At 35.9% G+C, this 22127-nt stretch overlaps 2 protein-coding genes and 1 pseudogene across 2 annotated transcripts; all 3 read left to right on the top strand.

Moving 5' to 3' along the window:
* Positions 1–338: 338 nt before the first annotated feature.
* On the top strand, positions 339–8918 carry LOC100810798 (auxin response factor 6). Its single transcript, XM_006595701.4, has 14 exons — positions 339–1014; positions 1634–1746; positions 2666–2764; positions 2851–2907; positions 2985–3143; positions 3233–3317; positions 4045–4135; positions 4476–4640; positions 4738–4860; positions 5908–5983; positions 6131–6278; positions 6409–7538; positions 7894–8090; positions 8525–8918. The coding sequence occupies exons 1-14, from the start codon at positions 969–971 to the stop codon at positions 8724–8726; spliced, it is 2691 nt and encodes an 896-aa protein (XP_006595764.3). The 5' UTR covers positions 339–968; the 3' UTR covers positions 8727–8918.
* Positions 8881–13314, top strand: LOC100812956 (pentatricopeptide repeat-containing protein At5g64320, mitochondrial-like; annotated as a pseudogene).
* Positions 13315–14864: 1550 nt separating this feature from the next.
* LOC100812417 (uncharacterized) lies at positions 14865–21954 on the top strand. Its single transcript, XM_003545108.5, has 8 exons — positions 14865–15243; positions 15346–15451; positions 15601–17078; positions 17659–18971; positions 19155–19285; positions 19426–20219; positions 20583–20695; positions 21407–21954. The coding sequence occupies exons 1-8, from the start codon at positions 15178–15180 to the stop codon at positions 21699–21701; spliced, it is 4296 nt and encodes a 1431-aa protein (XP_003545156.1). The 5' UTR covers positions 14865–15177; the 3' UTR covers positions 21702–21954.
* Positions 21955–22127: the final 173 nt, after the last annotated feature.

Here is a 22127-nt window from a genome sequence, read left to right as displayed (position 1 = left end):
TTATAATCGAAGGCAAGAAAAACCTACGGGGTGAAAACTTAAACTTGCAACGGTTGGACCTTATTTTATTACTCTCAATAAACTCATTGAAATTAGTGTATTAGAAATAAAAAGTCTGATATAAACATTTTTTTATCTATTATTTTTATTTTATTTTAATATTTGCTCGTTTTTAGAAGTAGGTGTTGACAATCACCAAACACTGAATTACTCTCAATAAACACTTAATATCGAATTTGTGTCTTAAAATGCAACAACTATGTTAAACATTTATAGGGAGATTTTTTTTTTGTCTATAATGATTATGCGAATACGATTGTTTCCCATTGGAACAGACCAAACTTGACTAGTGTTTGGGTTGCAGACAAAAAAAGAAAACCAAAACCGTAGTATCCAATGAGTATTTATCTACGAAGAAGCGTAGAAACGTTCCGTATTTTTCTTCGTCGTTATGGTTTCGTATAATAGCACAACACATACCATGCCATGGATCAATTATTACCAGTCACTGTGCATTATTGTTGTTGAGTAACATAGCCATTAGCCATCTCTCTCTCTCCCATCACATTCTCCGCTTCTTCCACTGAAATCCCACATGAATGTCACTCTCACTTCACTCGCCTCTCTCCCCCAATCCCTCTAATTCTACTGTTCAGCTCCGCTACGGTGAGATCTGGAAGCTAGGGTTTGAACTTCAGGCTCCCAATTAGGGTTGGATTCCAGCGTGTTATGAGAACCAGGAGATTCGGGTGTTGCATTGGAAGTGGCTTTGGATGATGGTTTTCTGTGGGTAGCTTCAATTTTCGGGGTGGGTGGGGAGGTGGGATGGGTTATGAAATAGGATCATTGCTGATTCAAAGGGGCATGCAAAATTTGCGACCTTTATAACAATAATAATGCTTTTATTCGATTTGGGGTGCTTCAGTTTTTACTAGTTTGGAACTTCACCTATTGTTATAGCTCCAAGCATGAAGCTCTCTTCTTCTGGATTTAACCCTCCTGCTGAAGAAGAAGGTAGCAGTAGAAGTAGCTTCTTTGATTCTTTCATTTTGTGCAAATTGCTTTGTATTATGCTGCTTGCCCTGCTCCCACTTTTTGAAAGTTTCTTATCTCTTGTCTTTTCCTTGGTTTGTTGGTCTAGTTGTGTTTTTTTGTGTTGGTAGTTCTTTTTGTCTTTGCATGGGTTTGGAGGGAGGGGATAAGGATACTCTAGTGGTTTGGCATTATTATATGGCATGGAGTGAGGTTGAACAAGTTGCCGTAGTTTGTTTTTGTTTGTAATATGTATTTATGTCAGGGTCAACTTCTTAGTGTCATGTCGATTTGATTTGTTTCAACTTCTTATATGTCGGTGGTGCTGAGTCTGCTGGTGTGTGCAGTTTATGATTTTCAGTTTGAGGTGACAAGGTTGTATTGTGTGTTACTATTTATGTGTGGTTATTCTGTTTGCCTGTTTTTTTGTGTGATTGGAGTTCGGATTATGGTATGTTTTTTTGATTGGTAAAATATGCAGTGGATTTAATGAGTTTATTACTGATATGCCACTTGTAGACTGGGCTAAGGCGTGGTGCCCTTTTGACTTGTATGAAATGATTTACTTCATGTGTATTCATATTAGCTTGTGATTGTGTAGGGGAGAAAAAATGTTTGAATTCTGAACTTTGGCATGCTTGTGCTGGCCCTCTGGTTTCTCTGCCTCTGGTTGGAAGTCGTGTAGTATACTTTCCCCAAGGTCATAGTGAGCAGGTAAGTAATGCTTCTTGTATCCTATAAGTTGGATTTATTGCACTATACTTGAATTTTTTGCATTTCATGGATATTTGGTGAAGCTGCTATGGTCATGAAAGGTACATAAAGTCGTATAGAAAATTAGAAGCTCATTTAGTATATCTATATGATCACGGTGAGCAGGACAGTTGTAATATTTTGATCTGTCTGCTGAAGTTAGTGGAGTAGACTTCAACTTATTGTTTCTTGTATGTGTATGGTGAAATCAGTCATGCTTGGGCCAGTGCTAGCTCATAGTTTTAAGATAAGATTGATTTGGTATTTGACCTGATAGGACTGGGATTCACAATTTGTCTGCAGTACTGTGAAAGTATGGAGATGTAAGCTGTAAGTTACATGTTAGCAGATTTCATGGATTAGTGTTTAAGTTGTTGTGCCTGGAGGGAGGGAGGATGGGCTAATTAAGTGAAGAGAAAATAAAATATTCTCCAATAAATGTTTGATTTAGGCTTTCTGTTGTTGTTGCTAACACTCTAGCTCATAAGTGAAGTCCCTAGTAACAGATATGACATTGCTTTATGATTGAAATGAGCAGCATTTTGTTAAATTTCAAATAGAAATTGTGACATTAAGGTTTCAGTTCTAGAGAATAGTCTGAACTTTGGTCAGTCTGATTATCTTGGTATAAATCTTTTCTATAATTACTATGCAAAAAATGAGTGACTGACAGATAGAGAACTCTTTATTGCATCATTATGGTTATTTTTAGTTTCAATTTTTTTTCCCTGGGGCAGGGGAGGGGGTTCAAGCCAAATGGTTGTCTTTTCTAATCTATTGTTGTTGCATTTGAAATTTCCAAATAACCAATTGCTTTTCATATATTTAATTTATATTAGATTCTTCAGTTATTTGATAAATGTTGGTGTTTATGTTTCAGGTTGCTGCATCAACCAACAGGGAAGTAGATGCACATATTCCTAATTACCCTAACTTGCCACCACAACTTATCTGTCAGCTTCACAATGTGACAATGCATGTAAGTATAAAATTAATTGTTCAGAATTTCAGAAAACATTTTTATCGGCTTGCACTCTGAACCTTTTTTAATCATGCACCTTGCAGGCAGATGCTGAAACGGATGAAGTATATGCTCAAATGACTCTGCAACCTCTAAGTCCAGTACTTTTCTCTTATTTGCTACCTTTTTCTATTTTTTTATTTTTTTATAGCATGTCTTGACATTATTTATTTTGTAGCAAGAGCAAAAGGAGGTGTATCTGCTGCCTGCAGAGTTGGGTACTCCCGGCAAGCAACCAACCAACTACTTCTGCAAAACATTAACTGCAAGTGATACCAGCACTCATGGAGGATTTTCTGTTCCTCGAAGAGCAGCTGAAAAAGTCTTCCCTCCTCTTGTAAGTCATTTATCTGCTATATTTGGTTCACAGTAATTAGTTTGTCAGCTCTTGATCTGACTGATATGTTTCTTTTATTTGTTTCTCAGGATTACTCACAGCAGCCTCCTGCTCAAGAGCTAATTGCCAGAGATCTTCATGATAATGAATGGAAATTCAGGCATATATTTCGTGGTTAGTTTTTTTCTTCTTCAAGTTTTTGGTATAAAATTATTTGTGGTCCTTGCATCTGCTTCTTTATGTCCAGTTTATGCTGTTGCACTCAATTTCTTGTATAGAAAAGCCCATCTGATGATATTCTATAAACTTAAATCTGGGATCTTCCTTTTTATCACTCAAAACACTAAAATTGGAGTAGCATTTGAAGCAGGACATAGTTTTCTAAGGAGTAATTTAATTGCATATGATATGACTATAGTAGCTGTACTATTGTACTTCTGTCTTATTGCAAACTCATTTCATCCTTATTTGATTGGCTGCTTGGCTTACTTTGTTTGGCCATTTTCTTTTCTTGTGTTAAACTTTAGTCAACCTTGGTCATTTTCTTTACTCGTACTACATTTAAAATAGCATTACTGTTGTAATTTAAATTTTTTTGTCAACCTTGGCCAATCTAATTTTTGTTTTGCATGAACAGTATGAGAGCTGTGTTAAGGATCATTATATTGTTGAGTGTATAGTCCTTAATCATATACATCTTATCTTTGGCTCTTCCTTTCCTCCTGAAATTCCTTTTCCATATCAAGTTTGATAAATTGTCTACAGTGAAACCAAGGAATGATTAGCAAGCAACAGTCGTGATATTTGGTGTCATGAAAACTGCTTAAATTGTTACTTAAATGTTTTCACTTCTAACTGCTTTATATTTTCGCTTCTAACTGCTTAATATTTTCACTTTCAGGTCAGCCCAAAAGGCATCTTCTTACTACAGGGTGGAGTGTCTTTGTCAGTGCGAAGAGGCTTGTTGCTGGTGATTCAGTCCTTTTCATCTGGTACATGTAATTTTTGATATTTCCATTAAATTGACCTATTGGAGATTCAACTCCTTTTCCCTCCCTCTATCTGTGAACATGGTTTTAGTTATAGATATATTTAAGCAGAAAGAAAATTACAAGAGGGCTTAGACTAGAAGTCATGTTATATTCACATTATTTCAAAATAATGTGTCTGTGGGAGCTTTTTGACCTGATAAATATGTTTTAGCTTGTTACCTTGCCTGTATAGAAATATCGTCAGTAATTGCATCTATATAGGCCACGGGTGCATGATTGAAATCTATTCAAATGAACTATAAGATATTATTGTAACCATTCTTCCTGTTCTTTTAATTAGGAATGAAAAAAACCAGTTACTCTTGGGCATACGGCGAGCGAATCGTCCGCAGACTATCATGCCATCATCGGTTCTGTCAAGTGATAGCATGCACATTGGTCTTCTTGCTGCTGCAGCTCATGCAGCTGCCACAAACAGCCGCTTTACTATATTCTATAATCCTAGGTTTGTAACTTTAATGCTAATGCTAATGATGAGAATTATTACCCTACAAATCACACTGAACTTGCTTCCCCCCCCCCCCCCCCCCCTAATTTAATAGGGCAAGCCCATCTGAATTTGTCATTCCTTTGGCCAAGTACGTTAAAGCTGTGTATCATACACGAGTTTCTGTTGGCATGCGATTTAGGATGCTATTTGAGACAGAAGAATCAAGTGTTCGCCGGTAGGTATTTCCTGTCTTAAATTTTCCTTTCTCTTATTACTATTTTGGGCCCTGCTCGAAGAAGAAACTCAAGGGGGATAAAAAATTATTCTCCCATGTGAATCTTAGTGACTTTATACTTTCGTCCGATGACTTAGAGAGACAGTTGATTTGGTTAAATTACTTCTTAGGTCCCCATACTTTTTGAAAAAATTCAAAATGGTCTTTGATGGTTTGAAATTTTAAATTTCCTTTTTGTAAATAGCCCCCTATAACCCTCTAATGGTAGGGTGGATTCAAGGACTCTTAATTTTTTGTTTGGAAACTATAGGAATCCAACCCAGTTGCCAATTCAAACTATAGGGATAACTGAATTCTCTCTCTCAAAAAAGTATAAGAGACCTATGAAGAATATAACTTTTTTTTTGGTTACAAATTTAACCTTTAATTTTACATTCCAAATTTATTTATGTTCCTTTTTTGATGTGGTTTATCAATGAATGTGTGGTGATAACCACATGGAACTTTGGGTAGGGTGTGCAGTATTCTGTGCTGTATCAATAAAGAAACGAATTTGCTGCTATTCACAGAACACTGCAATTCCCAATCTGCAATGCGGGTAACTGCGCATGATTCCATCCCAACTTTAACAGTGAAAGTATTAGTTGGACCCTTTTAAATCTTTATCTATATGTGACTGTGACTTCAACAGTTGTGTCTGTAGCAAATCGATTTTAGTTCCCTTTAGCTTTCCTCGATTTTGGTTCCTGCCATTTTATGTTACTGATTTGTTGGTTTCTAACCATTATTATTGTATTAATAGTTTTCTGTATGCCATTTAATGCCACTCTCTGCTGTGCACTCCTGTTCATGACTGTTGATGCATAACTTATGTGCTTCCAAAAGATAAAAAGCCAAAATTTTAAAAGCTTTGAATGATTTAGCCACAACAATATTTGTTTGTCCTTCATAACAGTGGTCTTTTCCAAGTTTTTTTTTTGTTTTCCTTTTTCTTTTTCTTTTTTTAAACATTTGAACCTATACTCACTGTATCATGTTCTTGTCCAGATACATGGGTACCATAACTGGTATTAGTGATTTAGATCCAGTCCGCTGGCCAAATTCACACTGGCGTTCTGTGAAGGTTTGTTATGACTGTTTGATTCATATAGCAACTATATGACATTGTCTTGATAGAATTTAGCACTATTATAGAAATATCAGAGATTGTGTTTACAGATAAATGAGATGATGTATAATTTGGTTTTTTAACTTTTGTCTACGGGTGTAGGTTGGCTGGGATGAGTCCACTGCAGGGGAGAGGCAGCCAAGAGTTTCCTTGTGGGAGATTGAACCTTTGACAACATTCCCAATGTATCCATCTCCATTCCCCTTAAGGTTGAGGCGCCCTTGGCCATCGGGCTTACCTTCTTTATATGGTATGGGTGGTTTTGTTAAGTGTCATGGAATTCTATGGGATCTGTGACAATATGCTTGTTTTATTTTTTGTCGTGAAGTACATGACATCTTCACCTTAATTTATTTCTTCCTTGCTTTTGTGCAAGTCAGGTCTCAAGGATGGAGACATGGGCATTGGTTCTCCATTCATGTGGCTCCAAGGTGGGCTTGGGGATCAAGGAATGCAATCTTTAAACTTCCAGGGGCTTGGTGTTACACCATGGATGCAACCTAGACTTGATGCTTCTATACCAGGTCTCCAACCAGAGTTATACCAAGCAATGGCTTCTTCTGCATTCCAGGAAATAAGGACAATGGATCCTTCAAAATCTTCGCAATCTCTGTTGCAGTTTCAGCAGACTTCGAATGTTCCCAGTGCTCATGCTTCTGAGGTACAGAGGCAAGTATTACCACAGTCTCAGCCTCAAAACACCCTTCTACACAATTATCAAGAAAACCAGGTGCCTGCTCAGTCACAACTTCTGCAACAACAGTTGCATCGTTACCACCCATATAGTGATCCGCGGCAACAGCAGCAGCAACTTAAAAACTTGCCTGTTCAGCAGCAGTTACCAAATGTCATCTCTCCTTTGTCTAATTTTGCATCAGGTACCCAGTCTCAATCTCCTCCCATACAAGCCCTAGCTTCACATTGCCAGCAGCAGAGCTTTCCTGAACTTATGAGGAATCATATTTCTGGTTCTGATGTTTCCTCTATCCATAGTCTACTAGGTTCATTCTCCCAGGATGGAACATCCCAGTTACTTAACTTGAGTGGATCCAATTCCGTTATGTCTTCTGCAGCCATGCTACCCAAGCAAATAACCACTGAACCTCCTCAGCTTCCATCTGCTGCTCCTCAGTGTGTATTGCCTCAGGTGGAAAACTTGGGAACATCACAATCAAATGTGTCTGAACTTGCTGCTTTGCCTCCATTTGCTGGAAGAGAACATTCTGCATACCATGCTGCTGCTGATCCTCAGAGCAATCTTTTATTTGGGATTAACATTGACCCCTCTTCTCTTATGCTGCAAAATGGCATGTCAAACCTGAGAAATATAGGCAATGTGAACAATTCATTATCGTTGCCATTTTCTGCTTCAAATTGTGGTGGTGCTTCAGGCACTGATTTCCCCTTAAGTTCAAACATGACAACTTCGAGTTGTGTGGATGAATCAGGTTTCTTGCAGTCTTCTGAAAATGTAGACCAAGCAAATACACCAACTGGAACCTTTGTTAAGGTAATATCTAATGCCTTTTGTTTATAGGTGGTATGCCTTTATTTATATATTTTATGTGGAGCCACTTTTGAGTATCATTTACCTAAATTAAGCAACAGTTTATTAGTTAAAGTATAGGTTCAAGGCACAAGTTAAATATATTTATCTTCAATGTTGAATTGGTTCTATTTTGTACAGGGATATTTGGGACCCTATTTTTATATAAACAGCATATTGCAGCTACTTTTTATTTTTGTTTCCTCTTTTTTGTAGGACTACTATTTTTTCCAATTAGTAAGTGGATGCTGTCTACTGTCTAGGACTATTACTATTACTCTAATTTTATACGGTGATGGATGTGGTGTAATTTTGACAGGTTCACAAGTCAGGGTCCTTTGGCAGGTCACTGGACATTTCCAAGTTCAGCAGCTATGATGAGCTCATTAGTGAGCTTGCTCGCATGTTTGGCCTTGAAGGCCAACTAGAGGACCCTAAGACTCAGAGATCAGGCTGGCAGCTTGTATTTGTTGACCGGGAGAATGATGTTCTTCTTCTTGGTGATGATCCTTGGCAGTAAGTTGCCATATGCCAGCTGTTATTTATGTTCCAAGTTATAATATATTATTATCTTGGTATTTGCTACATCCTTCATTGTTGCTAATGTCATTGGTGCTATAGGAACAGTAATGTTTCTTGCATATTTGATAATTTGAACATGTCTACATTTCACAATTTTTTTATTTTATGGATCTGAATAATTATTTCTACCATTTTTCTTGTTCCTTCTATTAAGTTTTTGCTCACTAACTTTGAGTATAGGTTCATTGCTTTGAGCTCCTGAAAGCATAGTCCATGCAGAAGAGTATTTAATTACTTGCATGTCATCCCAAGTAGTAAAAGGCTAGAAGAACGATGCTTGACTAAAAAATGAATATATAGCCAAGAAGCACTTCATTTTAGACTTTCCTGATTCTGCAAAGAAATATTTACGTTTGATAATTTTGCAGGGAGTTTGTGAACAATGTGTGGTACATAAAAATACTATCTCCACTAGAAGTGCAACAAATGGGCAAAGGTCTTAGTCCTTCTACTTCTGCCCCAGGTAACAAACTTTCTACTCCTGCCAACTCTTGTGATAATTATGTGAGTCAACAAGAGTTGAGAAGTTCGAGAAATGGCATGGCATCAATGGGATCTTTTCACTACTAGGACACTCTCCCATGTAAGGAAATATTAGTTGAGAAATTATGGTGGCAGAATTTTATGTTACAAGTTTTCTTATGTATGGATTGGCCCAGCATTCTTGTACACATTAATGGTTGACATGTAGTGATTTTGCAAGGTCTAAATAGATCAACAGCAAATGACTGTAAATTATAATAGGTGGCCTTTTTTCTGTAATGGTTAGTTGCTTATAGCAGTTATTAATTATTACTGTATCTCTTATTTAGTTTTGCAATCGAAAATTTGGGAACTTCGTTGTTGCCCCATTTTCTTATATATACGCACGCACCAATTTTCCATCATATTTGTCAAACGGTAGTGGGATACTGACAACTTTTCGTGAAGTTGAGTTTCAAAATCGACAAAGAAAATGTTTCTGATGAAAAAATAATTTCATTTAAGCAAATATATATTGTAATAAAGAACATTTCAAATGGGTTTTTTTTGGAGTTGTCAAATATAAAGTTTCTGCAGTTCAGGGCTTCAAGCATAGGTTAATACCTCAAAAAAGTTAATTTAACTTGCGTACAGTTTTTCGTTTAAAAAAACAAAAAAACTTATGAAATTATTAGTATAAAAGAAGTTTTTTTTACCCCTCTTTTATAAGTGCTTAAATAGTTTATTCAATTTTCTTCCAGTCGAAAAAAAGGTTTATTCAAACACTGCTAAATTATTTTTACACCCTCTATTCATTCACTTTTTTTTTTTGAAGTTAAATATTTGATTCGCCAAACTGAACAACATAATTATAAATCTTCCATGTTAAAAATGGAACATTTATAGTTTTTTTTATTCCATGGTTTATAATTCTAATTATTTTTATTTTTTTTCAAATTTATTTGTTAATTTTGGTTTTAAAATTAATTTTATTTAATAATTAGCCCAACTTATTTCTTTCTCAACCATCTCAAATCATCTTTTATCTATGTAATTGATTTTGTTAACCACTTTCAAATCACTCCCTCTTTATCTGTGTAGAAATATATTTGATTTTTTTTTAATTACTTTTTTTCATCTTTATTTTTAAATTGAGTTTAATAGTTCTTTCTTTAAAATATCAAATAGTTACAAATAATTTTATATTAAAATATTAATTATTTATCTAAATTTAAAATACAATTTATTTATTTTAGATGATGTTAAAATATAATTCATATATTCAAAACTATTTATTCATTGCATAAGAAAAAACTAGAACCTGTGGCTGTGGAGAATCTAACTTAATTCAACCTGATGTGGAATTGGAGTTACTATAAAAAAAAATTAACGGGAGTTTCAAGTTTTGACGCTCATAGTCTGCGTTTAAACGTGGAACCTAACAAACATCGCCTCCCTCCCTCTGATCGTAACAAACAAACGCGTGTGTTTCAATTTTCATTGACAAGAAGGAGGGTGCACTGTAGCATCTGTTTCTTCGTCCATTGCGACCCACATCGCGGTGGCTCCATTGGGGTTAGTTTTTCTCTCACCTTCATGTTGAAGACATTCAAATCCTCAATCCATGTCAATAGAACCAAGCTCGGCTTTTGTTGGACATGTGTGGTGTTTATTCCTGTGATCCCACATTTAAGTCCTACAATGTAGTGTTGGATATTCTAGTTGATGGAGATTGCCCCAGGGTGGCACCTAATGTTTACTATGACATGTTGAGTAGAGGTGTTTCTCCAACCGTGTACACGTTTGGGGTGGTCATGAAAGCCTTGTGTATTGTTAATGAGGTTGATTCGGCTTGCTCACTTCTCAGGGACATGGCAAAGCATGGGTGTGTTCCGAATTCGGTCATTTACCAGACCCTGATCCATGCTCTTTGTGAAAACAACAGAGTGAGTGAAGCGATTCAGCTTTTGGAGGACATGTTTCTGATGTGCTGTGAGCCTGATGTTTAGACCTTCAATGATGTCATCCATGGCCTCTGCAGAGCCTGATGTGCTTGATCGAATGCTGCTTCGAGGTTTCAGCACTGATGCTTTAACGTATGGATATTTAATCCATGGGTTGTGCAGAATGGGGCAAGTTGATGAAGCAAGGGCGTTGCTGAACAAAATTGCCAACCCCAATACTGTGCTCTATAATACATTAATTAGTGGTTATGTTGCTAGTGGAAGGTTTGAAGAAGCCAAGGATCTTCTGTACAATAACATGGTAATTGCAGGTTATGAGCCTGATGCTTACACGTTTAACATAATGATTGATGGACTACTCAAGAAAGGGCATTTGGTCTCTGCTCTTGAATTCTTCTATGATATGGTAGCAAAAGGCTTTGAGCCAAATGTGATCACATACACAATATTGATAAATGGTTTCTGCAAGCAAGGGCGATTAGAGGAAGCTGCTGAAATTGTGAATAGCATGTCAGCCAAGGGTCTGAGTCTGAATACAGTACGGTACAATTGTTTGATTTGTGCACTGTGCAAGGATGGGAAGATTGAAGAAGCTTTACAGATTTTTGGTGAAATGTCAAGCAAAGGATGTAAACCTGACCTTTATGCATTTAATTCTTTAATAAATGGACTTTGCAAGAATGATAAGATGGAAGAGGCCTTGAGTTTATATCATGACATGTTCTTGGAGGGTGTTATTGCCAACACTGTAACATACAACACGTTGGTTCATGCATTTCTTATGAGAGATTCAGTTCAACAAGCATTTAAGCTTGTTGATGAAATGCTATTTAGAGGGTGTCCTCTCGACAATATTACATATAATGGCCTTATCAAAGCTCTTTGTAAAACTGGGGCAGTTGAAAAAGGATTGGGATTGTTTGAAGAAATGCTTGGGAAAGGGGTTTTTCCTACTATTATCTCTTGCAATATACTGATCAGTGGCTTGTGTAGAATTGGGAAAGTAAATGACGCTCTAATATTTCTTCGGGATATGATTCATCGTGGTTTGACTCCAGATATAGTCACTTGTAACAGCCTGATCAATGGTCTTTGCAAGATGGGTCATGTTCAAGAGGCATCAAACCTTTTTAACAGGTTACAGAGTGAAGGAATTCATCCTGATGCTATTTCATATAACACACTGATCAGTAGGCACTGTCATGAGGGTATGTTTGATGATGCGTGCCTGCTTTTATATAAAGGCATAGATAACGGGTTCATTCCTAATGAAGTCACTTGGTTGATACTGATAAATTATCTTGTGAAAAAAATACCACAGGGAGCAAGAATTTCTAAGGATTTTATGGTGGAATTTGGAGTTTCTTTTCCTTGAAGCCAACTTATTCTTTCCTGTCTTGATCTTATTTGATTTATCTGTTGGCATTCTGATTATGAGCTAATGTTGGCTAAGAATTTTGGTCCATTTGCTATTCTCATGGGAAATTGGGACTCCAACATTGTAAATTGATTTTAAGATTTGTGGATTGTTATTGCTGGTTGGACTTCTGAGTTTGCACAAGTGCAGAATGGGGAAGGGCTATTTTGAGTTATATCATCAAACTGGTCGAAGTTTTCTGTAGTTCAAGCATAAACATTCATTTTTTATGTATATATCAGTAGAGAGAAAGATAGGTGTGGCTGATTCCACTGCTCGTTAAGAGGTAACCAACTATTGCCATGCCATGTCGAACTGTCTCCCCTCAGATTGATTGATATGATTTTTTTTGTTTTTAAAAACTATGACATGTTTGTTGTTTGTCCTTTGATTATTATTATTCAATTTATTTATCTCCTTCTCTGGTTACTTGGTTGGATTGATATGATTGTGAAACTGAGCTTTTAGACATAATGGTGGCTTTGGTTTTAGCTTTGTTTTTGTTTTTTGTTTTCTGTATTTGTAGCTTGTGCTTATGTTGCAATTGGTTTGAGCTTTGGTGTTTTTTGTTGTAGAAACAATTCCTGGTTGGGGTGGATAAGAAATCACAGGGTTGGTAATTGTTTGTTCCCCTGAAATGGCTTGAATTATAACGGCCAAGGGAACTGGTGTGATAGAAGGAACTGTCAGATGAACTTGTGGGGAAAATTGTGACAGAATTGGCGGAAGGAACTGTGATAATGGTTGGTGTATCTGGAGGTTTCATGAATGGTGTAGGTGCGCTTGAATTTGCAAGGAAAACTGTGGTAGGTGTGTTGTTTGTGTCTTGTAAAGTTCTTCTGATGTGGACTTTGTTTGAAGAAACAAAATTATCAACTAGACTTTCATTTTTAAGAAACCAACTGACTGGTTGGTGTTGGTCAGAGTGCTCAAACATCTTATAATCTGTTACAGAAAATCTGGGATGTGGAGATTTTGCTTTTGTGGAAGAATGGGGCAGCAACCAATGATGAAGAGAGGGTGTTACTAGAAAATAGGAAATTTGAGTAAAACAGAGTCAAAGACAGCATTTCACAATACAGAACATGGACTTCCTTGTAATATACCACACCACTATATCAGTAATTAGTTTGATTTTACTCCGATATAAAGGTTAGCACCATGACATAAAAGGAAGGCTCTGTAGAAGGACCACTTTGTGAGCTCCTCTGTGTCTCCTTATCTCTTCTGTCTGTCAGTATCTCTTTAAAAAAACTCATTGCTTTTATCTGTACACACAAGTATGTCATGTTTAACAAAGAAATTTTTACCCTTACTCAGTCAGTTATGATTTGTTTAGTTGTTAATGATGATATGGCATTAATTTGATTGTTATTTTATTACATTTTGTGGTGCCTAATTTTCTAGCAGTTAAAAATCGTCAGAAAATGCTTGATAAATAAACAGATTCTGCAGTGCAGTTATCCCCCCCCCCCCCCCCCACACACACACACCAAAGAAATTGCTTCCTCCCCAAATCATCAACCCTTTCTCCTTTCTTCTTTGCCACTCTCAATTTCTCAATGCCTACACTGAGAATGAACTCAAGTTGCAGCTCCTCCTTAATTCTATTTTTTTCCTGCTTTGTTGTCCTCTTTAACCATCCTTTTCCTGAACTTGACAAAGGCTCTGCCGTTAGTTTTTTTTTTTTTTTTATAACTCTTCCCAAGGTCAAAGAAAAAATGAATCAAGAGATTTTATTGTTTAGGTTATGGCAAATTGATAATATATATGTACTACAGAAACAAAAAAAATCTTTTGATTTATTTTTTCTTTGACCTTCAGAAGAGTTATTCAAAATAAGCGATGGTAGAGTCCTCGTGAAGTTCAGGGAAGGGAAAGAATGTGGTTGAGGAAGACAAAAAGCAGGAAAAAAAAATTAGAACTAAGGAGGAGTTGCAAGTTGAGTTCATGCTCAATGTAAGCATTGTGAAATTGGGAGTGACAGAGAAGAAAAGGTTGTTGTAAATCTTAATTAATATAATCAATACAAATATGAAATATTCAATTTAATATGATTTTTTTATTTATGCCCAACAATTTAATTAAATAAATGTTAGGAGATATATCTGTTAACTAATGAATACGTGATAATGAATTTATACTAAAAAAATTAATTGTACTTTTTTTTTTTATAAAAAAGAGGTTTATGTTATTTCACTCGTAATTATAAAATCAATATAAGATGATAAATACTCAAAATTTTGGTGATTAGCATAAAATCTAGACACTCTCCCAAAAGAGACTTGAACATGAACCGAACTTAGGACTTATATGAGATAGAACATGAATCGATTGCTTTCAATCTAATTTAATAACCATATTTTGTGACTTCAAAAAATCAATCCACTTAAGAATAAGAAGAGGTGCATTAACCTCTGCCTCAACAATGAGATAACTAACAAACAATTGTTTCAAACCTTCAAGAACTTGAAATTAAAAAATGGTCCTTATCTTTCAACCAATGATTATTTCAAACATTTATTTTATCAACATTTTCAAATCATCATCTAAAAATTTCATTGAGACAACATGTGAAGCATAGATGCTATGCTAAATTAAACTTTATAAATTTGGTTTAACTTACAATAAATTTAATGTGGAAACAACCTATTACATAAAATTTATAAAAAAATCTGGATTAAATAAGTTTTTGTTCATTTTCAATCCACTCAAATTAATGAATATTTTTATTTCTATTATTTTTATTTCTTTCAATTTAATGTATTATTTTGACTGTTATTGTTATATTAACTCTTACAAAGCTTAATTAATATAATAAACACAATCATCGAACGGTCAATATAATTTCATCATCATAAATTATAGTGATTTTATTTACTCAGTCACAACAATTTAGTTAAATAAATCCTAAAAGACACATCTAGCATGCTAATTAACTAATATTGTGATAAAAAAAAAAAAAACACACTATCTAACTAAAAATAAATAAAATTGTAAACCAAAAATCACACTATGGTGGGTGAATTCAACCCTTCGTTTCGAATTCAACACTGAAGTGGCGCTGCCTTCTGTTCTGTTGCTATGGGGTTTAGGGTTTACTCTGTTACCGTCGTCACTGACTCTTCTTCCGTCTCGTGAAGCGAATCTGTTACTCATTCACTGCATTGCGAACAACATGGCATTGCCAACGAATCGAGATCAGACTCCCAAATCTGACTCCACAAACCCCTGCTGTGAACTCGTAAAAAACCTCTCTCTTTCACTCACTTCCATTTTCCTTTTCTACTTCACTTTTTGATTTTAATCATTTATGTGTTCTCTTTCTCTTATTTCTCATACGCAGTGGAAGAAGAAATACTTGAAGACCCAAGAATCGCGGAATGCTCTGCGACAAGCCGTCAAGGTTCTTGAACAAAAAATTAACGAAATCCAGTCCCGCTACAACAAAGGTAACTAACTCTTTATTTTTTTTTGTTAAGTTTTGGGGTATTATATAATGAATATTTGGTTATGTTCACAGTATGCGTATGCAATTGGTTTAGTTGAGTGAATAATGAATATGCTAGTAATGTGATTGATTTGATGTTATTCTCTGCAGTATGTGGGGTCAAAGTGGAAAGAGAGGAAAAATTAGGAGAATTTGTTGCTTCTAGGGCACCTTTAGAGAGTGAAAATTGCAGCTTGGAGTCTCAGATTGGTACTCCCATAACAGAGCTGGGACATGGCGGTGGTGGAAATGAGAATGGGACCTTACAAGCTGATTGGGAAAAGGAAATTGGTAGACTGAAGGAGCTTACAGAAGTGGAGAAGGGAAGGGCTGATTCTGAGAGGAAGAAGGCTGCTGAAGCTTGTAAGTTACTAGAGAATGAGAAGAATAAGGTTGTTGAAAAGGAAAAGGAAATCGGTGGATTGAAGAGGCTTATAGAAGTGGAGAAGGGAAGGGCTGATTCTGAGAGGAAGAAGGCTGCTGAAGCTTGCAAGTTACTAGAGAATGAGAAGAATAAGGTTGTTGAAAAGGAAAAGGAAATCAGTGGATTGAAGAGGCTTATAGAGGCAGAGAAGAGAAGGGCTGATTCCGAGAGCAAGAAAGCTGCTGAAGCTTGCAAGATGGTAGGGGATGAGAAGAATAAGGCTGCGGAAAAGGAGAAGGAAATGAGTAGATTGAAGGAGCTTATAGAGGTGGAGAAGAGAAAGGATGATTCTGAGAGGAAGGAAGACACTGATGTTTGCAAGTTACTTGGAGAAGAGAAGAAAAAGGTTGCTGAAAAGGAAAAGGAAATTGGTAGATTGAAGGGGCTTATAGAGGAGAAGAAAAGAAGGGTTGATTCTGAGAGCAAGAAAGCTGCTGAAGCTTGCAAGTTACTAGAAGAAGAGAAGAAAAAGGCTTCTGTAAAGGGGGAGATGGCCAGAATTGAAGCGGAGAAGGCAGTGAAGTATAGTTTTCAGATTGGTCAATTGGAGAAACAGGTAAATGAAGCAAAAACAAAGTTGGCGTTTGAGATTTCTACATTTAGAGAGGCAACCAAAAAGTTTGAAGCTGAAAAGCGCAAACTATTAGCTGAGAAAATAAATGCTGAGTCAGGGATGGCAAAAGCAAATGAAAGGTTAGAGGTTGAAAAACAAAAGGTCGATGAGGAAAAAAGGCGTGCAGATGCAGAGATGGTTAAATTAAAGGAGCAGAAGGCACTTGCTGAGGATAACTGGAACAAGTTCATGAAAGAGAAATGTCTTGCTGATCAGATGTCTCAGCAGTTAGAAGAGGATAAGCTGGCTATTGAGGATTTGAAACGGAAGATCCATGAACTCTCATCCTTGACAAAACCTGTGGAAATGGCTGCTGACAGCAAGGCCAATGCTGAAAGTACAGAAGTGAAGCTTTTGAAAAACAAACTTAAGCTGGAAAAGCTAAGAGCAAAACATACCAGGCAAAAATATAAGTTAGAAGCAAGTCGTTATGGTATTTTACGGCATGATTTAGGTCATCTAAAGATGAATTTCATTCAATTTCTACAACGCCTTGATATACTGGATGCATCCTTTTCACCTGTCGTTGGAAGTATGCATGGCCAAACAAAGGTTGGTTTCACTGACAAATTGTTTGTAGTTATATATAATGTTTGAGTATTTTTGTCATTTTTTATCTCCTCTCCCTGTTGAAATCATGCACACTTTTGAAGCCAATGATCTCATTCTGGCTTACTCTCATATGCAGATTAAAGTGAGACTACTTATGTTATGGACAAGTGGTTATGAACTTGTTGGTTGGTTGTCCCCTAAATTATTGCAATCTTTGGGTTTATCATCATATTAGCTGTAGCACTAACAGTTTATTTGACCTTGGGAAATGGGAACTTTCAGGATCCTCTGAAAGCAATAAATAATTATTTGGGTGGTTTTTATTATATATCAGTACTAAATAATTGTTTAGTAGTTATAGATAGTACTTGGTTATAGTTTTATCTTTTTGGGGGTGTGGGAGAGGAAGGAATTAAAGATTTTTTTGTTTGCAGAGAGGATTTGGTTTTAGGTCAGAGTTCATATAATTAAATATATTTTTTAATTTCTTTTTTTTTGTTTCTCTTTTTATTGTATGTTTTTCTTGTGTATGCACAACTTAACTATTTTTTTTTATCTTTGTTGAATGATTGGTTTGCAGTTTGAGAATATACTAGATATGCAGAATTCAAATGTCATGAGACAAATTTGCAATCTAAATTTGTCTGAGACATGTCGCCAATTTGAGAATGAGCTTCTGGAACCCTGCTGCACAACAATTGAGGCAAGTGATCCATTGAGGGAAAACATGCAGAACACTCAACTCCTCACTCCAGGTGGAAATTACTCTGAAAAATCTATCACAGGTATTGGTTCTAAATTAGAGCCTCTTGTTAGAGGATCCGACAGAACAAAGATACAGAGTTCTGCAGTAAATTCCAGTACAGAATCTTTTTCTGATGGACAGTTAATGGGCTCACAGGATGCAACCATTTTCCCAGTTACTGCATCAGCAAAATTGACTCAGGACTTCAAGCCATCTGACAAACCTGTTGATGTGCACCACAGGAAGAGGAAAAGAACGCAGGACACAGTTGAACATGATGCAAATTTATCTTCTGAGAAACTCTCTGATTTGCATGGTTTGATGCATATAAAAGTTGGCAAATGCTTAGACGGAGGAAAAGAGGTGCTTCATAATCTCAATAATTTACAGGAAGAGAATAAAAGGGCCCACAAAAAGAGAAAGAAATATCGTAGGGAAAAAGTGGACATGATACCTTTGGTTAACAGGGACGAGCAAAAGGGCACAGAAGAGGCCGGCACTGAGGTCTATGATGATGCAAATGTCTGTAGACACACTTCCTGCCCTGCTCCACATACTTTAGAAACCTCTCAAGCATATGGGGATAGGATATGCGATGCTGTGAATAATTTTGATACTGTGCCTGATGGAAATTATATGAAATTATTAGAATTAGAAGATGCTACCAGTGAGGAATGCTATAGAAAAGCAATGGATTTTCCCATTTCTCCATCTCTTCCTGAAATTGAATTTCGTGAAACATTTGAAGAGGGTAATTTGACGAATACCTCTCTAGAGGAAGCACTCCAAGATGACATGTTGAGATCAAGAACAGACCTGTTTACTTCACCTTACTTCGATGTAATTAATGTTGAAATCAATTCTAACGAACAAAAATGTGATGATTATGGAGTTTCTTGTAATTTACATATGCACACTACAGAAAAGTCAAGGACTGCTTTTTCAGTGGAGGATGGAATTGGATCTTTAAACAATCAACTTCCTGGATTTTGTGTTGTCTTTTCAAATATGGAGGACAATAGTATCATATCTAGAATACTTGTTGCTACAAAAAATTGTATAGCTCGGTGCAATTTGGCTACTCAAACAGGCTGGGGGGTTAGTAACATTCTGACTGTACTTAAAATGGAAGAAAAGCTCTCACAGAAGTAAGTGTCTCACATTTTGTGATAGTATAGGGTCAATGCTGTTGAACACCCTTTATAGTTTTTGTTTCAATATTTTGCTTTTCTTGTAATAACAAACAAATCAGTTCATGATAATATTTAACTGTGATCAAATGGTGGTGTTGATATTAATTTTATTAATTTGTTTCTTCTAATTTCTTTCAGGGAGAAGGTTTCGGTGCTGTTAACACTTATGCTGTTCAACTTTGCCATGACTGCATCAAAGACATTTGGAAAACTCTGGGATGGAAATTTATTCCACTGCTTGCAATCTTATTCTGAACATATTTGTACAGGTTTGCTAATTTGTTTCATAATCAACTTCCATTTCTGAACATTAAAATTTAAAATAATGTTTTTAGTTATATAATAATATTAATATCATGTTATTTAAATTTGATTTTAATTTGACAAAATTTCACATCTTTTTCCCCAGTTATGTCTGTTGCAGAGACAAGAATCCTGTTTGTAGAGAATTATTCTTTGCACGAGCTGCTTAGCCTCATTGAAGATTTTCTTATTGAGGGAAAAGTAATAGTAAACAGTGGAGTAGATGCTGAAACTTTGTCTTGTGATTTGAGAGCCAATGATTTTCTGGATTGTGTTAATGAAGTATCATCCAATGTAGCTTCAAGTGAACAATTGGTGGCAGCAAGTATTATATTAGCGTCAGTATGTGCGGCGACTGATTATGTTGGATTTATTTGTGATGCTTCATATCATATTCTTCAGTCATGCAAGTGGGATTCCCTGATGGTGCTGACTATTCTCCATATTTTTGCTTATCTGGGTGGAGAGAAGTTTTTTAACATCGATAATTTTGGATTAATGGTGACTGTTTTGAAATCTCTAATTATGTTTCTTGAGGATGAGAGCCCATCTGTTGCATCTGCTTGTCTTCCTTCAATAAATCAGCTGCATGCTGAGTTGTGTATGAATGTTAAATGCCCATTCTCGGAAGGTGCCGAATCCATTGATGCAGTTGTGTGTTTGCTCTTGGAAGAGATAAAGCGAATAAATTTGTCAGATTCTGGATTAATGTCAGACAATTATAATGACAGACAATGGTATAATCAGGGTGCAGTTCAATGTGCCATTAGCAAGAACTGTGATGTGCCCTGTTTGAAAAAATGCTTGATTTCTGCTACTCAACCAGATGCCCTTATGAATGTCAACTTTTGTCGCCTGAATGATGTCCTGTCATTGGTGGAACTGGTTGCAAACAAAATGGTATTATTCTCATCATTTCAAGTTAATATTGACCCTGTTCTATAATTTCTTTTTATCAAGTTCTAAAATTAAAGAGTAATTCTCCTAAAATAAGTGACATTATCTTTTTTTAGAATTGATGCCATACTGAAATTAATAGAATTGTAAATGAAATTGGCCATGGTATAGTTCTTGAAAGTGATTTCACTCGTGGTATTTTCCATCATTTACTGAAATAAGTGATTTGTTGCCAAGGCCCAAGTTTTTGTATGGTTGAGAGTTATACTGTTCTCAACTTCTCATACTCGTGGAATAACTTGTCACTTTATTTTGTTGATGTCATCATTATCAAACCTGATTGCATGTTTCCTTTTCCTAATACAGAGCTGGCACTGGGTTGATATGAAACTTGTTCCTCAGCTTCTGAATTTACTCGACTCATGTGTAGAGGAGAACTTTGCTGTTCGTATAATTGTTCTTCTAGGTCAACTTGGGAGGTAAATTGATCGCTGCTTCTTTGATATTGCTAGATCATGACCAATCATTCATGCATAATGATATATGCATATGTTTGTAACTTTGTATCAATAGAGGATATATGTATGCTTATCTAGATTAAAAATCACTTACAACTAAGATTTAGAGTCATCTTAAGGAAATAATGATTTTTAATTTTTTATTGAACTCTAAATCCCAATTGCTGTGCTAGTGTGGTAGAAGCCTTAGGCTAGGGTTAAAAGATACAAAAATGAGTGATTTCCCTGGATATCGAGAGAATAGAACTATCCTCACTCTCTAAGAGTCTTATCCTTTTTCAAATGATAAGATAATTTCTTTCTCAACCCCCCTCTTTATTTATTGGCAATATGCCTTATTTCTTCTACTGTCTCAGCCTGCCCACCTAACATAACTAACTCTCTCACTAAGGGACACCTAACTACTACTGGATATCTATCCAATTTATGCCACAACTCATTCTGCTTTTTTGGTAGCACCTACCCTCAGAATCTTTGTATGGTGATAGCTTCATTTTCCTCATTAACTTTTACTGTACAGCTGTTTCTTTGTTGATCACATATCTGTGAAAAAGCCATACTGCCATGGACACATGTAGACTATTAAATATTATTTGATTTAACAAAGAAAGATGCTTTTACATATTTTTGCTTGTGTTCTAACAAAGTGATAAATGATGTTATAAATTTCAGGACTGGAGTGGATGTTGGTGGATATGAAGATAACGGAGTTGGAAACCTGAGATGTTATTTGTATACTTATTTTTGCCGAACCTCTTCCATGAAAGCAGGTCTTTCTCTTCAAGTTGCCGCGGCCACTACTCTGTTTGACCTTCTTCCTCTTGATTTTGAAACCCTTTTTCATACTAAAATCCATCTTTCAGCATATTCTAAGTCTGTTTCTGACAATGCTGAAACTTTGAGGAAGTGGTTCTCTGGGCTAGGTAAAGATCAACAGAAATTGCTATCTGATTTATTAAATAAGTAATTTTTTTGTACTTTCAAATGAATTAAAATAGGATACCCGAGCCAGTTGATTTAATTGGCAAACGCTCTTGGAGAAGTTTTGTAGATTGAGCATTTTTTTTTAAATTAGATGGCGTTGATTCAATCTTTCCGAGAGCCTTCAACATGACTTGTAATCTTGTATGCTGTTGTTGTCTTCTGAAATTTGTACATACTCTCTTTTTTTGGCTGTAAACTTGTAAATTTCTTATTATATTTTATAGTGAAACTTGTTATCCCCTTGCAAGCGTTATTGTTATATCCCCTTCATGGTTTTAGACATTTATCGTAGGCCATTACTACAGGGGGCCACCTTCATAGGTGGGGTCTAGTTTGAACCATCAATCTTGACCATTAGATTAATCTTAGTATCGTAAGTCATCCCAAACCAAATCCCCCACCCCAGCAA

Source organism: Glycine max, chromosome 14 (assembly GCF_000004515.6).
Source record: "Glycine max cultivar Williams 82 chromosome 14, Glycine_max_v4.0, whole genome shotgun sequence".
NCBI lineage: Eukaryota > Viridiplantae > Streptophyta > Magnoliopsida > Fabales > Fabaceae > Glycine > Glycine max.
The sequence above is the reverse complement of the archived record's forward strand: the minus strand, read 5'-3'. Positions and strand labels throughout refer to the sequence as shown.

What these genes read in the sequence shown, in the direction of transcription:
- LOC100810798 (XM_006595701.4), top strand. Translation starts at nt 969, where the DNA reads ATGAAGCTCTCTTCTTCTGGATTTAACCCTCCTGCTGAAGAAGAAG. An exon ending in TTCACAATGTGACAATGCAT is followed by an intron (nt 2,765 to 2,850) that starts GTAAGTATAAAA and finishes TGCACCTTGCAG; the next exon opens with GCAGATGCTGAAACGGATGA. An exon ending in ACTATATTCTATAATCCTAG is followed by an intron (nt 4,641 to 4,737) that starts GTTTGTAACTTT and finishes CTAATTTAATAG; the next exon opens with GGCAAGCCCATCTGAATTTG.
- LOC100812417 (XM_003545108.5), top strand. Translation starts at nt 15,178, where the DNA reads ATGGCATTGCCAACGAATCGAGATCAGACTCCCAAATCTGACTCCACA. An exon ending in AACTGGTTGCAAACAAAATG is followed by an intron (nt 20,220 to 20,582) that starts GTATTATTCTCA and finishes TTCCTAATACAG; the next exon opens with AGCTGGCACTGGGTTGATAT. An exon ending in CTTCTAGGTCAACTTGGGAG is followed by an intron (nt 20,696 to 21,406) that starts GTAAATTGATCG and finishes TATAAATTTCAG; the next exon opens with GACTGGAGTGGATGTTGGTG.